The 18067-nt window shown below is 56.0% G+C and overlaps 1 protein-coding gene across 7 annotated transcripts; it reads left to right on the top strand.

The window, feature by feature from the left end:
• Positions 1–342: 342 nt before the first annotated feature.
• PLEKHG6 (pleckstrin homology and RhoGEF domain containing G6) lies at positions 343–17971 on the top strand. 7 transcript variants are annotated; one of them, XM_061418153.1, is made up of 16 exons: positions 810–965; positions 2260–2465; positions 3625–3780; positions 5024–5188; positions 6383–6478; positions 6721–6771; positions 7033–7182; positions 8033–8143; positions 8243–8392; positions 8591–8728; positions 8979–9098; positions 10425–10557; positions 10667–10782; positions 15817–15962; positions 16620–17315; positions 17760–17971. In XM_061418153.1, the coding sequence occupies exons 2-16, from the start codon at positions 2328–2330 to the stop codon at positions 17767–17769; spliced, it is 2376 nt and encodes a 791-aa protein (XP_061274137.1). In that variant the 5' UTR covers positions 810–965; positions 2260–2327; the 3' UTR covers positions 17770–17971. The 7 variants fall into 7 exon arrangements, 6 of the variants coding, with proteins under 6 accessions (XP_061274136.1, XP_061274138.1, XP_061274139.1 ...); XM_061418152.1 differs by lacking the exon at positions 810–965 and adding an exon at positions 343–568 and having other exon boundaries at positions 8033–8392; XM_061418150.1 differs by having other exon boundaries at positions 808–965; positions 8033–8392.
• Positions 17972–18067: the final 96 nt, after the last annotated feature.

Below are 18067 nucleotides of genomic sequence, written 5' to 3'. Positions count from 1 at the left end.
GAGGGCTGGAGCCATTGCATTCAGACCTGCTCCCACCTCCCTCCCACCCTCCACTGGGTCTTTGGCTCCCCGAGTGTGAGATGACAGTGACCGCACATCTATGGACACTCCTGATTCTTGATATCCCATGTTTCTGTCAGACTATGTGTCCTGACTTGGGAATGTGAAGTGTGCCCTTCCTTGAACAGTGTCTGTTTTATTAGTGGCCGCAGGTGCTCAGACGCCCTCCTGAAGGCGGGAGTGTGGCTGTTTGCCAGTTAAGAGTGGGGTCCGCCCACCCCCAGACTTGGTTAGTGGGAGAAGTGTTGGGCCAGCCTCAGCCTGGCATCAGGCGCCATCCCCGGAGCAAAGGTGAAGTCCAACCTTCCACCAGATGGCTGGAGCCGACAAGCAGAGATAAGGGTCACACTTTGGACTCCGCTGCCAGAAGGGGGCAGTGCCCCCGGGGTCCCTGATCCCCGAGGCCCTTTCTGCGGCCGGTACTGCTCTCCTGCCTGGTTAAAGGAGGAAGACGAGGCCGAGGCCGGGGCACGGGGCTAGCCGGCCACTCACCGACGCGGAAAGCGAGGTGGGCACCTGCAGCGGGTCACTCGGTCGTTACCACCGCCGACCCGGAGGGCAGCGCGCAAGGGTGACAGGCCGGACTGGGTGGGTGGCGACTTCAGGGACGAGGGGAAGGGAGGAGGGAACCCTGCGGAGCGAGGCAGAGCCGCCCGGTGCCCAGGGACCGAAGGCGCCCGCTGCGCGGCGGGTCGGATGCTGGCGGGAGAGGGAGGAGCCAGCCCGCTGCCCCGCCCCCGCCCCGCCCCCGCCCTCCCGGCCCGGCTCCACGCAGCCCTGGTCCTGCGGGCCGCTCGGTCCCAGACCCGGCCGGGCCGCGGGGCGGGCATCGCCGGGGGAGTCGTCGTCGGAGACCGCGGGGCTGGCGGCGCGGACAGAGGGCGCCGGGACACCTGCGGGCACAGGTGAACGGCAGGAGGGCGGGGCGGGACGGGAGGCGGGGGTCGCGGAGCCCAGAGGAAGGGAAGCGGGTCAAAGCTCAGAAAGGACCCGGGGCTGCGGGGAGAGGGACTCGGAGCCCAAGGAGGGAGGGTTATTGGGAGGCAAGGAGCGCTGCTCTCCCCTGCTCACAAATCTGAGGAAAGGTAAGGGGAGGCGGAGCGGGGTTCCGGGGCCCACCTGGAGGGACACCAGCACTTGCTTAGGCGGTCTCTCCTCTCCAAGCCCGGCCCACCCAGAGAGCGGGGAGGCCTCTACCGAGGTTGAGGGGGAGGGGATGGAGCCCCCCGCGTGTCTCCCAGCCTCACCGAGGGGCTCCCAGAGGCTGGCCAAACCAGACAGAGCCTGCTCCCTCTCTGCTCATCTCTAAGGCCAGCAGTCTAAGACCTGCCCATGGCCTGAGGGTCCAGGTTAGGGGTGGGGCGTTCCTTTAGGTGTGTGTGTGTGTTAGTCAGTCGTGTCCCACTCTTTGCGACCCCATGGACTGTATGTGGCCTGCCAGGATCCTCTGTCCATGGAGTTCTCCAGGCAAGGATATTGGAATAGGTTGCCAGAGAGTAAATATTTCAGACTTTGAAGGCGCTGCGGTCTCTGTCATAGCTAGCAGGGAGGAAGTCACAACTGGCCAAGCAGGGAACGTGTCTGTGATCCCATAGTGCTTTCTTTAGGGACATGGATATTTGAATTGAATATGATCTTCCTGTGTTGTTAACTATTCTTCTTTTTCATGATTTTATTTACTTTTTAAGTTTATTCTTCTTTTGACTTTTCCAAATATTTAAACATGTAAAACAGCCATTCTTAGCTTGTGGGCTGTGCAAAAACAGGTGGCAGATCGGGCTGTCTTCACCACCCCTGCCCACCACCCCCCCACCCCGGCAACTTCCCCCCCGCACCTCCACTCCTGTGTATTGGGGAGGGAAGGGTGTTGCTAGGTGCAAGGGGCATCCCCCTCACCTGGGGGCACCCAGGAAGCAGGGAACCTGTCTGTAACTCTTGATCCCAGCTACTCTTTAGGATGTCAGCATCCTTTGAAGCCAGTGCAGGAACTGGTATCCCAAGTGTGCACATGTGAATGAGGGGGTATGTTCCAAGGGGCTTTCTGCCCAGCATGTGGGAGTGTACCCAACCCACTCCCAACAAGCAAACTGGGCTCTCCCCTTCCCTTCTTCTTCTTCCCCTCCCCCTCCACCTCTGTCTCCAGCCCTGCACCCTCCACTAACCAAGGCTGGCCCTTTGATCCTTATATTCTCTCTGCAGCCTCAGGGGGCCCCTTTCCCCTGCACAGTGGAGTGATGAGCCTTTGCAGGTGACCCAGGAGAGAAGGGATGCAGGCCTTGGGTCCTTCTGATAAGAGTCCCCTCCAAGGGCTGGTGGCCTCCCGCATTGAGACCTATGGAGGCAGGTATCGGGCCTCGGTCTCGAGTCCTCCAGGCAATGTCTATCCGCAAGGAGGTCTTTTGCTGGTGAGTCCGGGCTGTGCCCCAGAGGTGATCTGGGCGGGGCAGGCGGGAGGACACCCTGGCTTTCAAGTCTCTGTCCCCTTGCCAGGCCTTGGGTGGCACTCTTCCCAGCCCACATCCCCGCCTTCTCTCCTGGATTGTGAGGGAGAGGACGGTTGTGTGGGGCCAGGGTCCCAGGACTCCACACTCACCCCAGACAGAAGGAGCAGGTGAGGCAGAGAGCCAGGAGGGGCCAGGCCCTCGGTGCTGTCGGAGGCACAGAGCTGGGGGTGGGAGGTCACCAAACCCAGGGTTCAGTGCCTCCCAGACTCCTACCTTTACTAGGGAAGAGCTTGTGAGCAGCGTCCTGAGACCTGCTTTCCTCTGAGTCAGGCCTGGAGGAAGAGCAAAGGTTCAAGGTGCCCCTACTCTACAGGTGGGGAGGGGTGTGGGGGCCTGCCTGGCTCCAGCCCGGCTCCACCCACCGGCCAGCCTCCAGCGCTGACCAAGGAAAGGGGCGTGGAGGCCCAGCGGCCTTTCCCTTGGCCTCCCTCCACCTTGAGGTCAATTCTGTTTCCAGCTGGGGATATCCCTCGTCTGACTGGAGGAGGGTTTGGCCATGGGACACCACCGAGGGTGGGAAGGGAGACTAGGAAGTCTATGGGGTAAGTGAGGCCACAGGCAGGTCAAGGAATGTGACCAGGCCTGCCCAGGAGGGACTGCTAGCCCAAGCCTCAACTTCTCCCACAGAAGGGCAGCCACTCCCAACGGGATGGGAGGGCACACATGTGTGCGTGGGTCGCAGAGTGCATGTGCACTGGGCCCTGTGCACACACACAGCCAGAGTGTAGGGAGCACACGGGAGCTGGGGACACTCGGGCACACGCAGAGCCCAGTCGCGTACGTGCCTCTGTGCCTGCTCTGCACGAGGCCGCGTCTACCCCCGGCCCCTCTGCCCTGCCCGACTGGCTCCTGCCCATCTAGGCAGCCTTCCTGGCAGCGACCACTGTGACTCAGGGCCGGAGCGGCTCACACTAAACTGGTTTTAGGGGAGCGGTGAGCCAGCCCAACTTGCAGGCAGGTGTAGGGGACGCTGTCCAGAGCTAAGCCGGGCAACACTCTGCCTCTCTGGGACCTCTGAGGGAAGAGGGCAGGCCCAGAGCTCCCCCTGCTCTTCCTCCAGGATCCCAGCCGCCGACGCTTCATGGGCTATGTCCCCTTCACCACGGGTTCTGGCCCGGCCCGACGCCTTTCTCCCCTGAGGCTTCGAGAACCAGAGCCCGAGAAGACGCATGGAAGTCCCTTTGGGGTCGGGACACCTCACTCCCCCAAACTCAAGGTGAGGGGTCCGTCTTCTCCCATCACCGAGCTCCCAGCCTGAGCTGCGATCAGAGCTGAGAACACCAGAGTCCCTCCAAGAAGCCAAGTGTAGCTCTAGAGACCCTCTCAGGGGAGCATCTCCCAGCCAGGCTGTCTCATAAGAATGTCCACTTTACGGGCAAGTGTCCAAATATTCCCGGGACTGCTGGTTCCCTAAGCCCCCTTCGGGCCCTCACCTGAAGGTCCCTCTGAAGGGGTCTGACTCAGGAGAGACCTGGAAGCTGTCTTTCTGATTAGGGAGCCGGGAGTCAGGGACCTTCCTGCAGACAAGGCTCCTCTCCATACGGGTTCCAGCCTTATGCCAACCCCTGTAATCCCAGCCAGGGTTGATCTTCCCCGCCCCTGCCAGGCCTCCGTGTCCCCACTCATGCTCAGGGCTGCTTGCCACCTCCCATTCACATACACACGCACACACACATATGATAACTTACAGTGAACAATGTCAGATTCAGGACCAGGGACCAGGCTTGATCACTCAAGAGCTTTTGTGTAGCAGAGTTTTATTAAAGTGAAAGGGGACAGAGAAAGCTTCTGACACAGACATCAGAACTGGGACGGAGAGTGTCCCCCTCCCTAGTCTTATCAGGGCCCTATAGAGTTTTACCAGGCCCACTCCCACAACATACAGCTTAAATTAATAAGATTAGAGCTAATGGACTTCCCTGGTGCCTCAGACGGTAAAGCGTCTGCCTACAATGGGGGAGACCTGGGTTCAATCCCTGGGTTGGGAAGATCTCCTGGAGAAGGAAATGGCAACCCACTCCAGTATTCTTGCCCAGAAAATACCATGGACAGGAGGAACCTGGTAGGCTATAGTCCATGGGGTCACAAAGAGTCGGACATGACTGAGCAACTTCACTTTCACTTTCACTTTCACCAGACTCACTCCCACAATATATGTCTTAACATAACAAGATTAGTCAGAAGGTTCTTGTTAAGGGGAAACATTCCCTCAAGCAAGATACATTGTTATATTGACTAAGTCGAAACAGTGTAAAAAGTTTGTCCTTTTCTCCTTGAGACCCCCAGACCCCTTTCTCCTTCTCAAGGGCTCTAGACTCCTTTCTCCTCAAGGGCCCCAGACTCCTTATCAACCCACCTAAAGATGAGCTCTCTCACATACACACACGTATGCACACATGCAGCCCTTCATCGGCCGGGTGGTCCAGGTGCCAGAACTAATCCCCTCTTGGTGCCCCCAGGAAGTCACCAAGGCCCACGAGCTGCAGGTGAGGCTGCATACCTTCAGCATGTTTGGGATGCCCCGCCTGCCCCGGGAGGACCGGCAGCACTGGGAGATCGGGGAGGGCAACGACAACAGCGTGGCCATTGAGAAGTCCTGGAAGGAGCTGGTGCCTGGGCACAAGGTGAGCCTGACCACGTGGGGTCCGAGACACACACACACACCCCCCTCACCTCTGACCCAGAGGAGGGAAAGGCCATGGGAAGTGGGGTCCACAGGGACAGCACTTAGAGGCATGTCACTGAAGCTTCAGATCTGGGCCCGACCACGTATTAGTGAGACCCCACAAGGTACTAGTGAGACCTCACAAGGTACTAGTGAGGCCCTGCCAGGTACTAGTGAGGCCCCGCCAGGTACTAATGAGACCCTGCCAGGTACTAGTGAGACCCCTCCCAGGTACTAGTGAGGCCCCCCCAGGTACTAGTGAGACCATGCCATGAGTGAGGCCCCACCAGGTGCTAGTGAGACTCCGCCAGGTGCTAGTGCGACTCCGCCAGGTACTAGTGAGGCCCCCCCAGGTACTAGTGAGACTACGCCAGGTACTAGTGAGGCCCCGCCAGGTACTAGTGAGGCCCCGCCAGGTACTAGTGAGACCACGCCATGTACTAGTGAGGCCCCGCCAGTACTAGTGAGGCCCCGCCAGGTACTAGTGAGGCCCCGCCAGGTACTAGTGAGGCCCCGCCAGGTACTAGTGAGGCCCCGCCAGGTACTAGTGAGATCCCGCCAGGTACTAGTGAGAACCCGCCAGGTACTAGTGAGGCCCCCCCAGGTACTAGTGAGACCACGCCATGTACTAGTGAGGCCCCGCCAGGTACTAGTGAGGCCCCGCCAGGTACTAGTGAGGCCCCGCCATGTACTAGTGAGACCCCGCCATGTACTAGTGAGGCCCAGCCAGGTACTAGTGAGACCCCCCCAGGTACTAGTGAGAACCCGCCAGGTACTAGTGAGACCCAGCCTTGTACTAGTGAGGCCCCACTAGGTACTAGTGAGGCCCCGCCAGGTACTAGTGAAACCCTCACATACTAGTGAGACCCCGCCAGGTACTAGTGAGACCCAGCCCTGTACTAGTGAGGCCCCACCAGGTACTAGGTGAGGCCCCGCCAGGTACTAGTGAGGCCCCGCCAGGTACTAGTGAGACCTTGGACAAGACAACAAGCCTCTCTGTGCCTCCATCGCCTCATGACATGAGGATGACAAACACCCCCTCCACACTGGAAGACGGAGAAGGTTAAAGGCTGTCTAGGACGCATGTCCGGTAGCATTTAGCAGACGGCAGCAGCTGGTCTTGTCATCGTTCACCAGCCCCATCCCCACCCAGGAGATGAGCCGGGACCTCTGCCACCAGCAGGAGGCCCTGTGGGAGCTACTGACCACGGAGCTCATCTACGTGCGGAAGCTCAAGATCATGACGGATGTGAGCCACCCCCCGCCCACCCAGCGGCCCGGCCCTGGCCCTCGAATCATCCCCCATCATCCAGACCAGGACGGGGCAGGGTTGTTGGAGAGGGAGGGGCAGGATACCTAGAGCCCCCTGCCCAGGGTCTTGGGAGAGAGGTTTGTGGTACTGAAGATGGGGGTGGGGATGCTGTGAAGGGTGAGGCTGGGGTCCGAGAGGAGGAGACCAGGCACTAAGACCCTCTCTCTCCCTGCATCCAGCTCCTAGCTGCGGGTTTGCTGAACTTGCAGCGCGTGGGTCTGCTGACGGAAGTGAGTGGGCACTTGGTGTGGGGCGGGGGGACAGATTAGTGTGGGTGGACTGAGCCCAGGGCCTGGGGGGGCAAGGTCACAGAGAACTGAAATGCCACTGCCCCATCTACTAGGACCCCAACCTCCCGCCGTCCCCACTCCATTTCTTGCTCTAGACCCCAGTTCCCCGCACCCAGGCTCAGTTGGCCTGCCTGTCCGTGGCCAGTGCAGCCCGTGGGTCACCTGCCCAGACACATGGCTGAGTGCCACCCCCTCCCCCAGGTGTCAGCTGAGACCCTATTTGGAAACGTCCCCAACCTGATTCGAGCCCACCGGAGCTTCTGGGAAGAGGTGCTGGGGCCCACCCTAGAGGAGACACGAGCCTCAGGCCAGCCTCTGGACCCGGTCAGCCTGCAGGATGGCTTCCTGACGGTGAGGAGGGCACAAGGGCCGCTTCCAGATGGGGTGGAACTGGGAAGGCCCTGAGGGGTCCTGTCCGCAGGGCAAGCGCTTGCCGCCGGAATCCTGCTGTAATTCAAGCAAGTCCAAAGACACGGCCCTTACCCTCAAATACCAGTTCATCTCCTGCCTTCATTTCACCAGTATGACCTCTGTCCCCAGGGCTCTTTGGGCTTCTGAACATCCCAGAGGGCAACTGTCTCAGGGAAGGGCTACACACATCATGAAATCTGATGTCCGGGACAGAGATTCAGGGACAAGCATCAGAAAACAAGACTGGGGCCTTAGTGACTTGTCCCGTGGGAGCCTGGGGGGAGGGGATGTGAAAGACCACAGGCCACTGGCAAGCAAGAGGCTGGGGATCCAACCTCTGCCCAGTTCCCCAGCCAGGGAAGCATGGCCTTGCAGGGTTGGGCTGGGGTAGAGAGGTGGGGGCACAGTCTCCTGGGGGCCTTCTGTGACCCCCTTCTCCAGGGCAGGGCTCTGGGCAAGCCTCAGGTCGCCACTCCACAGCTGGGCTGAAATGGGATCTGCAGCACCCTAACAACAGTCTGCTGAATTATTGATGGTGGGTGAAATCCAGAGCAGCAGGGCACAGCAGGGGCTGAGGATGGAGCTCAGAGGTGGAATCGGGTCGACCCCTCAGGACCTCAACTCCTCCTTGGAGTCCAGGGAGCGGGGCTGGAAGTTGAGGAGGGTCTGGATTGGTAGGCACTGGAGGAAGGGTCTAGGCCAGGCTGCTCTGCGTGTTGTGTGTGGCTGGAGCAGGTATCTCATCCCGCCTTCCCCTGCCCGCTCCCCGTCCCCACACCTGTCCCTCCAGTGCAGCCAGCGCTTCCAGCCCTACGTCCTATACTGCCTGCGAGTGAGGCAGACCATGGCCTACGCCCGGGAGCAGCAGGACCACAACCCTCTCTTCCACATCTTCGTGCAGGTGGGAGAGGACTCACTGGGGAAGGGGGACTCGGCGGACCTTGGTCCAAGGCAGGAAGGTAGCCTACAGTCCCTCACCCCTGCGCCCCTTCCCTGGCAGTGGTGTGAGAAGCACAAGCTCTCGGGAAGGCAGATGCTGGGAGACCTGCTCATCAAGCCCCACCAGCGCATCACCAAGTACCCTCTGCTGCTCCAGGCTGTGCTCAAGAGGACCCCCAAGCCCCAGGCCCGGGAGGCCCTGACCGCCATGGTAGGACCGGCAGGGCTGACCCCTGCGGGAGGCGGGGGCTGTCGGCGGCTGGTGTGTGGGGGTGCAGCTCCGGGAACCCTTGAGGTCTCCTTTCTCATACGTATGTGCCCGTGTGGCGCTGATGTCGTCAGTGGGTGGGATGAACAGGCGAGGAGCCGCGCCATCTTCCTCCGCAGCCTTCCCCTCCCGCTCCCCCAGATCGCAGCGATGGAGTCATTCCTGCAACACATCAACAAGCAGGTGCGCCAGGGCGAAGAGCAGGAGAGCTTGGTGGCTGCAGCCCGGCGCATCGGGCCCTACGAGGTGCTGGAGCCGTCCAGCGAGGAGGTGGAGAAGGTGAGAGAGACAGAGGTTCGGGAAAGTAAGGTCCCCAGGCCTGGAGGGAGAGGGGCAGAGGTGCCAAGGGCTCTGCGTGTGGCCATCGTTCCTCGTGGCTGGGCTGGGGACGGGGGGGGGGGGGGGGACGGGGCGGGGGGAGCGGGGGGGCGCAGGGGGCGGGCCCCGGGGCGGGCTTAGGGGGGTGAACCGGAGGCACTCCTCCAAGGGGCGGGGTTTCCGGTGCCCACTCTGCTCTCTGCACCCTCAGAACCTGCGACCCTTCTCCACCCTGGACCTGATGGCCCCCATGCTGGGGGTCGCTCCAGAGCACACCAGGCAGCTGCTGTTCGAGGGGCCCGCGCGTGTGAAGGAGGGACGTGAAGGGAAGGTGAGAAACAGGGACGATGGGAGGGAAGGGAAGAGACTGGATCAGAGGCTGCAAATGGGAGGAGGAGGCTGTGTGTGTGTGTGTCTGTGCCTATGTGTGTGTCTGTGTGTGTATCTCTGCCAGTGTCCATGTGTCTGTGTGTGTCCATGTGTCTCTCTGTGTGTCTGTGTATATCTTTGTGTGTGTCTATGTCTGTATTCTGTGTATGTGTGTCTGTGTCTGTATGTGTGTCCATACACACAAAGATACTCTGTGTGTATCTTTGTGTGTCTGTGTGTGTCCATATGTCTCTGTGTGTGTCTATGTCTGTGTGTGTCTATGGGTTTCTGTGTTTTTGTGTGTCTTTGTGTGTGTGTCTGCATGTGCATATGTCTCTGTGTGTGTCTGTGTGTCTATGTGTGTGTCTATGTTTGTTTTCTATGTGTGTGTGTCTGTGCGTGTGTCCGCGTGTCTCTGTGTGTATCTTTGTGTGTGTCTATGTCTGTGTGTGTCCGTATGTCTCTCTCTGTGTCTCTGTGTCTATGTCTTTATTCTATGTGTGTGTGTCTGTGTGTCTATGTCTTTATTCTATGTGTGTGTGTCTGTGTGTGTGTCCGCGTGTCTCTCTGTGTGTATCTTTGTGTGTGTCTATGTCTTTATTCTGTGTGTGTGTGTCTGTGTGTGTGTCCGCGTGTCTTTGTGTGTGTCTATGTCTGTGTGTGTCCGTATGTCTCTCTCTGTGTCTCTGTGTCTATGTCTTTATTCTATGTGTGTGTGTCTGTGTGTCTATGTGTGTGTCTATGTTTGTTTTCTATGTGTGTGTGTCTGTGTGTGTGTCCGCGTGTCTTTGTGTGTGTCTATGTCTGTGTGTGTCCGTATGTCTCTCTCTGTGTCTCTGTGTCTATGTCTTTATTCTATGTGTGTGTGTCTGTGTGTGTGTCCGCGTGTCTCTCTGTGTGTATCTTTGTGTGTGTCTATGTCTATGTCTGTGTGTATCCATATGTCTCTCTGTGTCTCTGTGTCTATGTCTGTATTCTATGTGTGTGTGTGTGTGTCTTTGTGTGTGTGTCCATATGTTTCTCTGTGTGTGTCTGTGTCTGTGTCTGTGTCCATGTGTCTCTCTGTGTGTGTCTGTGTGTGTTGGGAGGAGGAGATGGTTCTGGCCTTGCTCTGCTGGTTGCTGTGACTCAAGTCAGCCACTTTCTTTCCTGTAAAGAGACGTGCCCACACTGAGGGGCTCCCAGCTCTCAGTCCCGCTGCTCTGTGTTGCCCGCACACCCATGCCTGACCCCTGTCTCTCCACCCCCGCTCCAGCTGACCCTTGTCTCTCTCCTTGCACGCCCTTAGCTGGATGTGTACCTGTTCCTGTTCTCTGATGTGCTCCTGGTGACCAAGCCCCCTCGCAAGGCGGACAAAGCCAAGGTTATCCGCCCGCCCCTCATGCTGGAGAAGCTTGTGTGCCGGCCGCTCTGTGATCCCAGTAAGTCTCTCCTCTTTTCTGTCTCCCTTCCCATCGGCCACAGAAGCAGAGGTGGGGTTGGGGATCAGATAAGGTCCAGCCCTGGAAGCAGACCTTTTCCTGCCCCCAGGCAGCTTCCTGCTGATCCACCTCACTGAATTCCAGTGTGTCTCCAGCGCCCTCACCGTGCACTGTCCCAGCACTGCCAACCGGGCCCGGTGGCTGGAGAAGACCCAGCAGGCCCAGGTGTGTGATGCTGGGCGTGGGGCTGGGGAGGGCCCTGCAGCTCAGACACAAAAGGGGAGGATCAAGGAGAGGAGAGAGAAGCTAGGGGAGAAGCACTCAGCTTCAGACCAGAACTTCTGCCCCTCTGGTGTGCTCTCAGAGGAAGACACAGCCTTGACCATCAAGAAGGAATTTCCTGGTGGTCCAGTGGATAGGACTCTGTGCTTTCACTGCCAAGAGCATGGGTTCAGTCCCTGGTCTGGGAACTAAAATCCCACAAGCCATGGGACACGGCTGAAAAAAAAAAAGTATAAAAGAAAAAAGAGCCTAGAAGAAGCTTTTGGCCAGCTTGGATGCCCATTTCTGGGCCAGCCAAGACACACTTCCCTGAAGGTTTCGAGGCTGTGAAACAATTAACTGCTGAACTTGGGCTTCCAGTCAGCAGACAGGGCACCTGCTGCGTACGAAAGGCAAGGGGCTGGGGAAACAAGAAAGTATAAAATGCCATTTCTGCCCTCACGTAATACACGCTACAGCCTATCTAGACAAATGAGTGTACACGCGACAGAAGCGTGTGGAAGGGACGGAGTAGAGCGTGGCTCACTCTGTCTGGGTGTTGGTTGGGGCAGGGACTGTGCAGAGGGTAGGGATGATGAGAAGGCTTCAAAAGGAGCTACTGTCTGAGCCCAGTTGGTGGATCTCTTGGGGCACGTTGGGGGAACGAGGTGGGTGGGAAAGACATTCCAGATGGAGAGCAAAGTGTGTGAAGGTTGGAAATTGGAGGCAGTCGTGTGTGTTAAGACCATCACCAGCCTAGTGGGTGGCGTTACCAGGGCATCCAGCACAAGGGCAGCACTGCCCTGCCAGATCATGTGGTTTCCAGATGCCATGCTTGGGGCACTTGAACTTTGTCCTGTAAATGACACAGAGCTCGTGAAAATGTTAACCCGGCGAGTGACGCTGGGCAGATTCCTGCAACAAAAACTAGAGTTCAGAAGCAGCGAGACCCAAATGGAGCTATAGTTTTTAAAATATTTATTTATTTAGTTGGTTGGTTAGTTGGTTGTGCCAGTTCTTAGTTGTGGCATGGGGAATCTTTAGTTAGTTGCAGCATGTGAGTTCTAGTTCCCTGACCAGGGATTGAACCCAGATGCCCCCTGCATTGGGAGCATGGAGTCTTAGCCACTCGACCACCAACAAAGTTCCCCAAATGCAGCTGTGTTGGTTACCACTTAGTGTCTTAAAATGACAGAAATGTATTTCATCACAGCTCTGGAGGCTGGAAGTTGAAAATCGAGGTGTCCTCTCCAGGGCTCTAGGGGGCATCCTTCAATGCCTCCTCTAGCTCACAGGGGCTCCAAGTGTTCCTTAACCTATGGCAGCATCACTCCACTCTCTGCCTCTGTCTTCACGTGGTCCAGCTCTCTGTGTGTCTTTGTGTCCCAGTATCCCTCTTTTGTCTCTTAGACACTGCTCATTAGCCTCAGATCCAGGATGACCTCATCTTGAGATCCTTCACTTAGAATCTGTGCCCATCTGCAGAGACCCTTCTTCCAAACAAGGTCACCCACATTCACAGGTTCTGGGAGTCAGGACCTAGACCTGTCTGTCTGGGCCCACTATTCAACCCACTATGGGAGCATAATGGCCGAAGAAGAGGGAAGCAGGCTTCCCTGGTGGTTCAGTGGTTGAGGATTCACCTTGCAATGCTAGGGTTGTGGGTTCAATCCCTGATCCAGGAATTAAGATCTCACATGCTGCAGGGTAACTGAGCCCGAGTGCCACAGTGAAAGATCTCGAATGACACAATAAAAATCCTTCATGCTGCAACTAAGACCTGACCCAGAAATAAATAAACTTTTTTTTTTTTTAAAGAAGAGGGAAGATTTGAGTTGGACTTTAAGGATGGGAAAACCCCAGGCAGAAAACTCAAGGGAGAAATTGGGCTGGATTTATTTGAGGGGGACAGTAAGCATGCCTTCTGAGTCTGTAGAGAAGGGTTTTGTGTGGAGCCAGTGATGACGGGCCGAGTTCTACAGGGACCCCAGGGCCTGCAGAAGAGTGTGGACTGGACGAGTCTGAATTTAGTTAGCAGGCTGACACGAGAGTTGCCATAGATTCTTGAGCAAGGGAGGGCCATGGTGAAATCTGTGTGTCTGGTCTTGAATTGTTAGGTGGCCATGTGACGGTGGGCTGAGAGAGGGAGAGACTGGTGGCAGGAGATTTACCGTACTAGTTTGGGTATGAAACATGGAGGTTGAGTGCCATGGCCTTAGGGACATGGTGCGAAAAAGAAGAAAGGAGCTAAAGAAGAAAGAAGAGACAAGTGAGCCTTAGGGAGACTAAGAGAAGCCTATATTGAATGCATGGTTCAGACCCCAGCTCTGCCTCTTACTGAATGGGTGACCTTGGGGGAGTTATGAGGCTGATCTTCCATTTCTCCACCTGCAAAATGGATTTAAATAATAACAGTCCTTGTCTCACAGGGAAGATTCAAAGAAACCATTCAGATTCAGCAGGCAGTGTGGTGGCAGCTCGTGGTAACTCAGATCCACAAGGACAAAGGATGACTTGCTTGCAAGGTTCCTGTGTGAAAAGCTGCCTTGGCAAAGACAACTGAAATCATCAGAAAGGGAAACCTTTGGCAAAGACAACTGAAATCATCAGAAAGGGAAACCTGTTTGTTTAGTTGCTGCTTCCTGGGTGGGGTAGGGCTGGGGTAGTGAGGTTTCGTTTTAAACAGAAACCTTTGGAAATGAAGTCGTAGGAGACAGCCAAGTAGAGATGTCTTAGCAGTACAAGTGTGCTCAGTCATGTCCAACTCTTTTTGTGACCCCATGGACTGTAGCCTGCCAGGCTCCTCTGTCCATGGGATTTTCCAGGCAAGAATACTGGGATGGGTTGCCATTTCCTTCTCTAGGGGATCTTCCCCCCCGCAAGAGATGGAACCCACATCTCTTGCATCTTCTGCATTGGCAGGTGGATTCTTTACCACTAAGCCACCTGTGAAGCCCAGAGATCTCTTAAGGGCTTTTGGGGGTTTGTGGAAATATGGAAACAGACTGGAGTTCAGGTGAGAGATAAGGATGAACTATGAAAGTTGCTAAGAGAGCAGATCCTAAAAAGTCCTTTTCTCAAGGGAAAAAAAATGTTTGTAACAACATATGGTGATGGTTATTAACTAGACTCTTTGGGGATCATTTCGTAATGTTGGGTTAGGGCTAGGGTGGGCTTCCCAGGTGAATCAGTGGTAGAGAATCCACCTGCCAGTGCAGGAGATGCAAGAGATATAGGTTGGATCCCTGGGTCCTGAACATCAAGCAGGCTGCCCCAGCACTGCCCTGACCCCAAGACCAGCTCCTCCCACCTCGTTTCCCTCACCACACTCAGGTCACAGGACCTGGCCTGGCGTGGTGGTCTCCTGCCCCCAGGAACCATCACCCTGGCTCTGGCCAACATACCAAGTTTTAAGAGACTGCTGAGAATCCTCGCAGGAGACAGTGACTGGGAAGCCAGGGTGGGAAAATTGGAAATAGGAACCCGAGGTTATTTTCCTGACTCTGTTCATCCATTTTTCCAACATGTCTCTCGTACAGACCCAGCTCCCCTTTACCTCGCTGTGTTTCTAGAGAGGCTTTGGGCAGGTCCTGGTGCCTAAGAGTTGCCGGATCATGTACTTCAACTCTGGGTGGGGTGGGGCCAGAGCATATTCAAATTTCTTAATGGGAATCAACCAATCAGAGTAGAGCTTGGGGGTGTGGTCTTAGCGGCCCCCTGATGTGCCAGATGTTCTCTCTCAGCTGCTGGCCCTTGGGGAAGGAAGGCGTGAGGCTCGGGCAGGAACCGTTTGCTCACCAGCATGGAAGTCCTTCGATATTTCCACAGTGATAAGGCCATTTCAGCCTGTGTCGGTACCAGCGCTGCCTGCAGCAGCTGCCACCATAGCCTTTTTGCCAAACCTCCGCCTTTAGCCTCTCCAAGGGTTCCGCTGCCGCCTTTCCCTGCCGCCAAGAGAAAAGTTTTCCTTGGATCGTTCTTGACCCTTTAAGGCTGCCCTTTAAAAATAGTGCAGTTATTGAACTAGGACTCACAAAGGCTTCTTCACAAAGGCCTGGTTCAAGTCCACTCATCTTTCTAAGTCTTGTTTTCTCATCTGTAAAATGGGCTAACATCCATGCTTCCACTCTGCCAGGTGGTGATGTGTATCCAATATCCATATGCATGTAGAAGGGCTTTATGAACAACTTCTCAGACATCACTCTTTTATTCTGATGGTGCCCGTAGGAAAATGCTAAGGAGGACAAAATGTGGTATATCCTCTTTCCATTCCTCTTGGAACGATGTTGCTCTCATCTCTGAGGGACAGCAGAGTCCTCGGCCCAGGACAAAGCATACCCCTGCCCATTCTGCAGGTAGGAGGAAGAGTAACCTGAGGATCCAGCATCATTCAGAGCAATTATGCCACTGTCACCACCAATCAGGAACGGCTTCTTGAAGGAAAAAACAAACCAGAGAGAGGGCTTGCCAAGGGAGCATGACAGGCAGGAAGAATGGTACAGCTTGGGAAAGGGCACTTCTGTTCCCCCACCTACCCCCAGGACCAGCTCAAGAGCTCAAATCTTGGCTCCATCCCACTTTCCCAAGGCATGACCTTGGTAATTACTTAACCTCAGAGTCTCTGTTTCTCAGGAATAAAGTTGTGGTTTAGTCCTAAGTCATGTCCAACTCTTTTGCAACCCCATGGACTGTAGCCCGCCAGGCCTCTCTGTTCATGGGATTCTCCAGGCAAGAATACTGGGATGGGCTGCCATTTCCTTCTCAAGGTATCTTCCTAGCCCAGGGATCGAACCCAAGTCTCCTGCTTTGGCAGGTGGGTTCTTTACCACTGAGCCACCAGGGAAGTTCTGGGAGTAATGTAGGAGCAAAAAAAATCTGCTTCATAGGGTGGTGGAGAAGATGAAGTAAGATAATATTTGTAAAGCACTTAGCATGGTACCTGGCATACAACAGGTGCTCAGTAAAGGAGAGCTCTTAATGAAAGTTTCCACACTCCAGGCCACCCTGCAAAAGCTGAAGGCAGAGGAGTATATCCAACAGAAGAGGGAGCTCTTGGCCCTCTATCGGGACCGAGATGGGGAGTCCCCATGCACCAGGCCCTCCACGCCTTCCCAGGAGGGCTCTCAGAACAGCACGGAGGGCAGGTAAGAACCACAGGGAGCACAAGTTCTCCCAAGGTAGGGGGGCTGCCTGCTGGGAGGCAAGGAAGGGGAATCTATGAGGCTAGAAATGACAAGTTTGGCTGCGGGGGTGGGGTGGGACCTGATTGAGGAACCCAGGCTGTAGTTTGCCACCAGCCCTGTAAAGGACCGCCTTTGGGTTAGCTAGCCTTGGGTGGGCACAGGGTAAAGGAAACAGACAGGAGAGGAGAAAACTCACCGAGAGGAATAGGCTCCCCAGGCCAGGGGTTTTGCAGAATGTCAGGGCTGTAGGAACCCAGCTAGTTCAAATCTGAACAGATAATGTGAGAGCTTCACCCAAAATAACACAGTTGCTGAACATCTTGGTTTGTTAAAGAGGAAAAAAAGACTCCATCCATGGTGGGTGAGAACTCAGCAGAGCTCAGGAAAGAGCAAATACTTGATAACAAGTTTCTGGACCCGAACGTAGGGGCTAAAATGCCTTAAAGAAGCTTGTGGTCTAGCCAGTGAGATGAGAAAAACAATCAATAAAGTGCAAACAGTGAGACCAAAATAAGTTTGAAGGAGGGGCCATTTCTGGATGGAGAGATCAAGGGAGATTCCCTGGACTTGAACTTGACCCCTCAGCATCTGACTCTGACCATTTGCTATTAACTGTAGGACTTGTGAGTCCTCGACTGTCATCCCCCACCTGGTGGTGACAGAAGACACAGATGATGATGCCCCCTCGGTACCAGATGACACCTCGGACTCTGGCTACGGCACTCTCATCCCAGGCTCTCCCAAAGAGTCCCACTCCTCGCTGAGCCGTCTACGTTTGAGGGCCCTTCGGCGGGACCCTCGCCTCACCTTCTCCACCCTAGAACTCCGAGATGTCCCTCTGCGTCCCCAGCCTTCTGACCCCCAGGCTCCCCAACGCCGAAGCGCCCCTGTACTGCCAGAGGAAGGTGTCCGGAAAGCAGGCAGTCTTCCCAGGGTAGATCCACCAACTTGGTCTGAGGAAGAAGACCGGACCTCAACGGGCGAGAATATGGTGGTGGAAACATTGCAGAGGGCTCAGCTCCGGGGGCAACTGTGCCCCTCCCCAACCCATGCTGACTCTTCTGAGGAAAGCCCCTGGGAGTCCTCAGGGGATGAAGAAGAGGGGTATCTCTTCCAGGGACCTGACTACACCCCCTCCCCTCACCCACTCCGGCCCGAGGACATGCTCCGAGAGATCCGTGAGGAACTGGCCAGTCAAAGGATTGAGGGCATCCCCGAGCCTGGAGACAGCAGGCCTCGCAAGCTGACTCGGGTCCAACTGCAGAGGATGCGAGGGTCTCATGTAGTACACCTGGACACACCCCTGTCCACATCGTAAGTGCAGAACGGAAGCCAGCTTGGGACAGAGTGGAGGGAAAGGCCAGTGTGGAACCATCGGGGATGCAAGAGGTGGTGGTCGGGTGGGGGGGGGTGGTGGTTGTGAGATGAGTCAACATAGGAGAGCTTCCCAGGTGGATCAGCAGTAAAGAATCCACCTGCCAATGCAGGAGACACGAATTTGATCCCTGGGTTGGGAAGGTCCCTTGCAGAAGGAAATGGCATCCCACTCCAGTATTCTTGCCTGGAAAATCCCATGGATAGAGGAGCCTGGTGGGCTACAGTCCATGAGGTCACAAAGAGTCAGACATGACTTAGCCACTGCGCAAAGGCAAAAAGTAAAGGAGGGCAGGAATGGGGATAGTGGTGTCGTGGCAGGGAGAGGCCTTTAGCTTCACTCTTCACCCACGTCTACCTGATACCTGCTTCTTTCCCTTTCAGAGAGGTGTGAGGAACATGAAAGACCCTTAGCATTTCTCCAGGAGGAAATCTCTTCTGATGAATGCTGGTCACCACCTCCACCCTGGGACTCTACCTCAAGGACATTTCCCCAGGCATCCTGCCCCTCCTGCTCAGAGGACTTTGGGGATCAAGAACTGTACATTTATGTATCACAGATACCCCGAAACCCCACATAAAGTTGTGTGTGAAAACCACCGTCCAAGCAGCACTAGATGAGGGCGGAGCAAAGAGAACCTGGGGTGGGGGTCAGGGTGGTTGTACCAGACTGAGCACAGGTTGACTCCATC

The sequence above is a fragment of the Bos javanicus genome, chromosome 5 (genome assembly GCF_032452875.1).
Source record: "Bos javanicus breed banteng chromosome 5, ARS-OSU_banteng_1.0, whole genome shotgun sequence".
Classification (NCBI taxonomy): Eukaryota; Metazoa; Chordata; class Mammalia; order Artiodactyla; family Bovidae; genus Bos; species Bos javanicus.
This window is presented reverse-complemented; position numbering and strand designations above follow the sequence as displayed.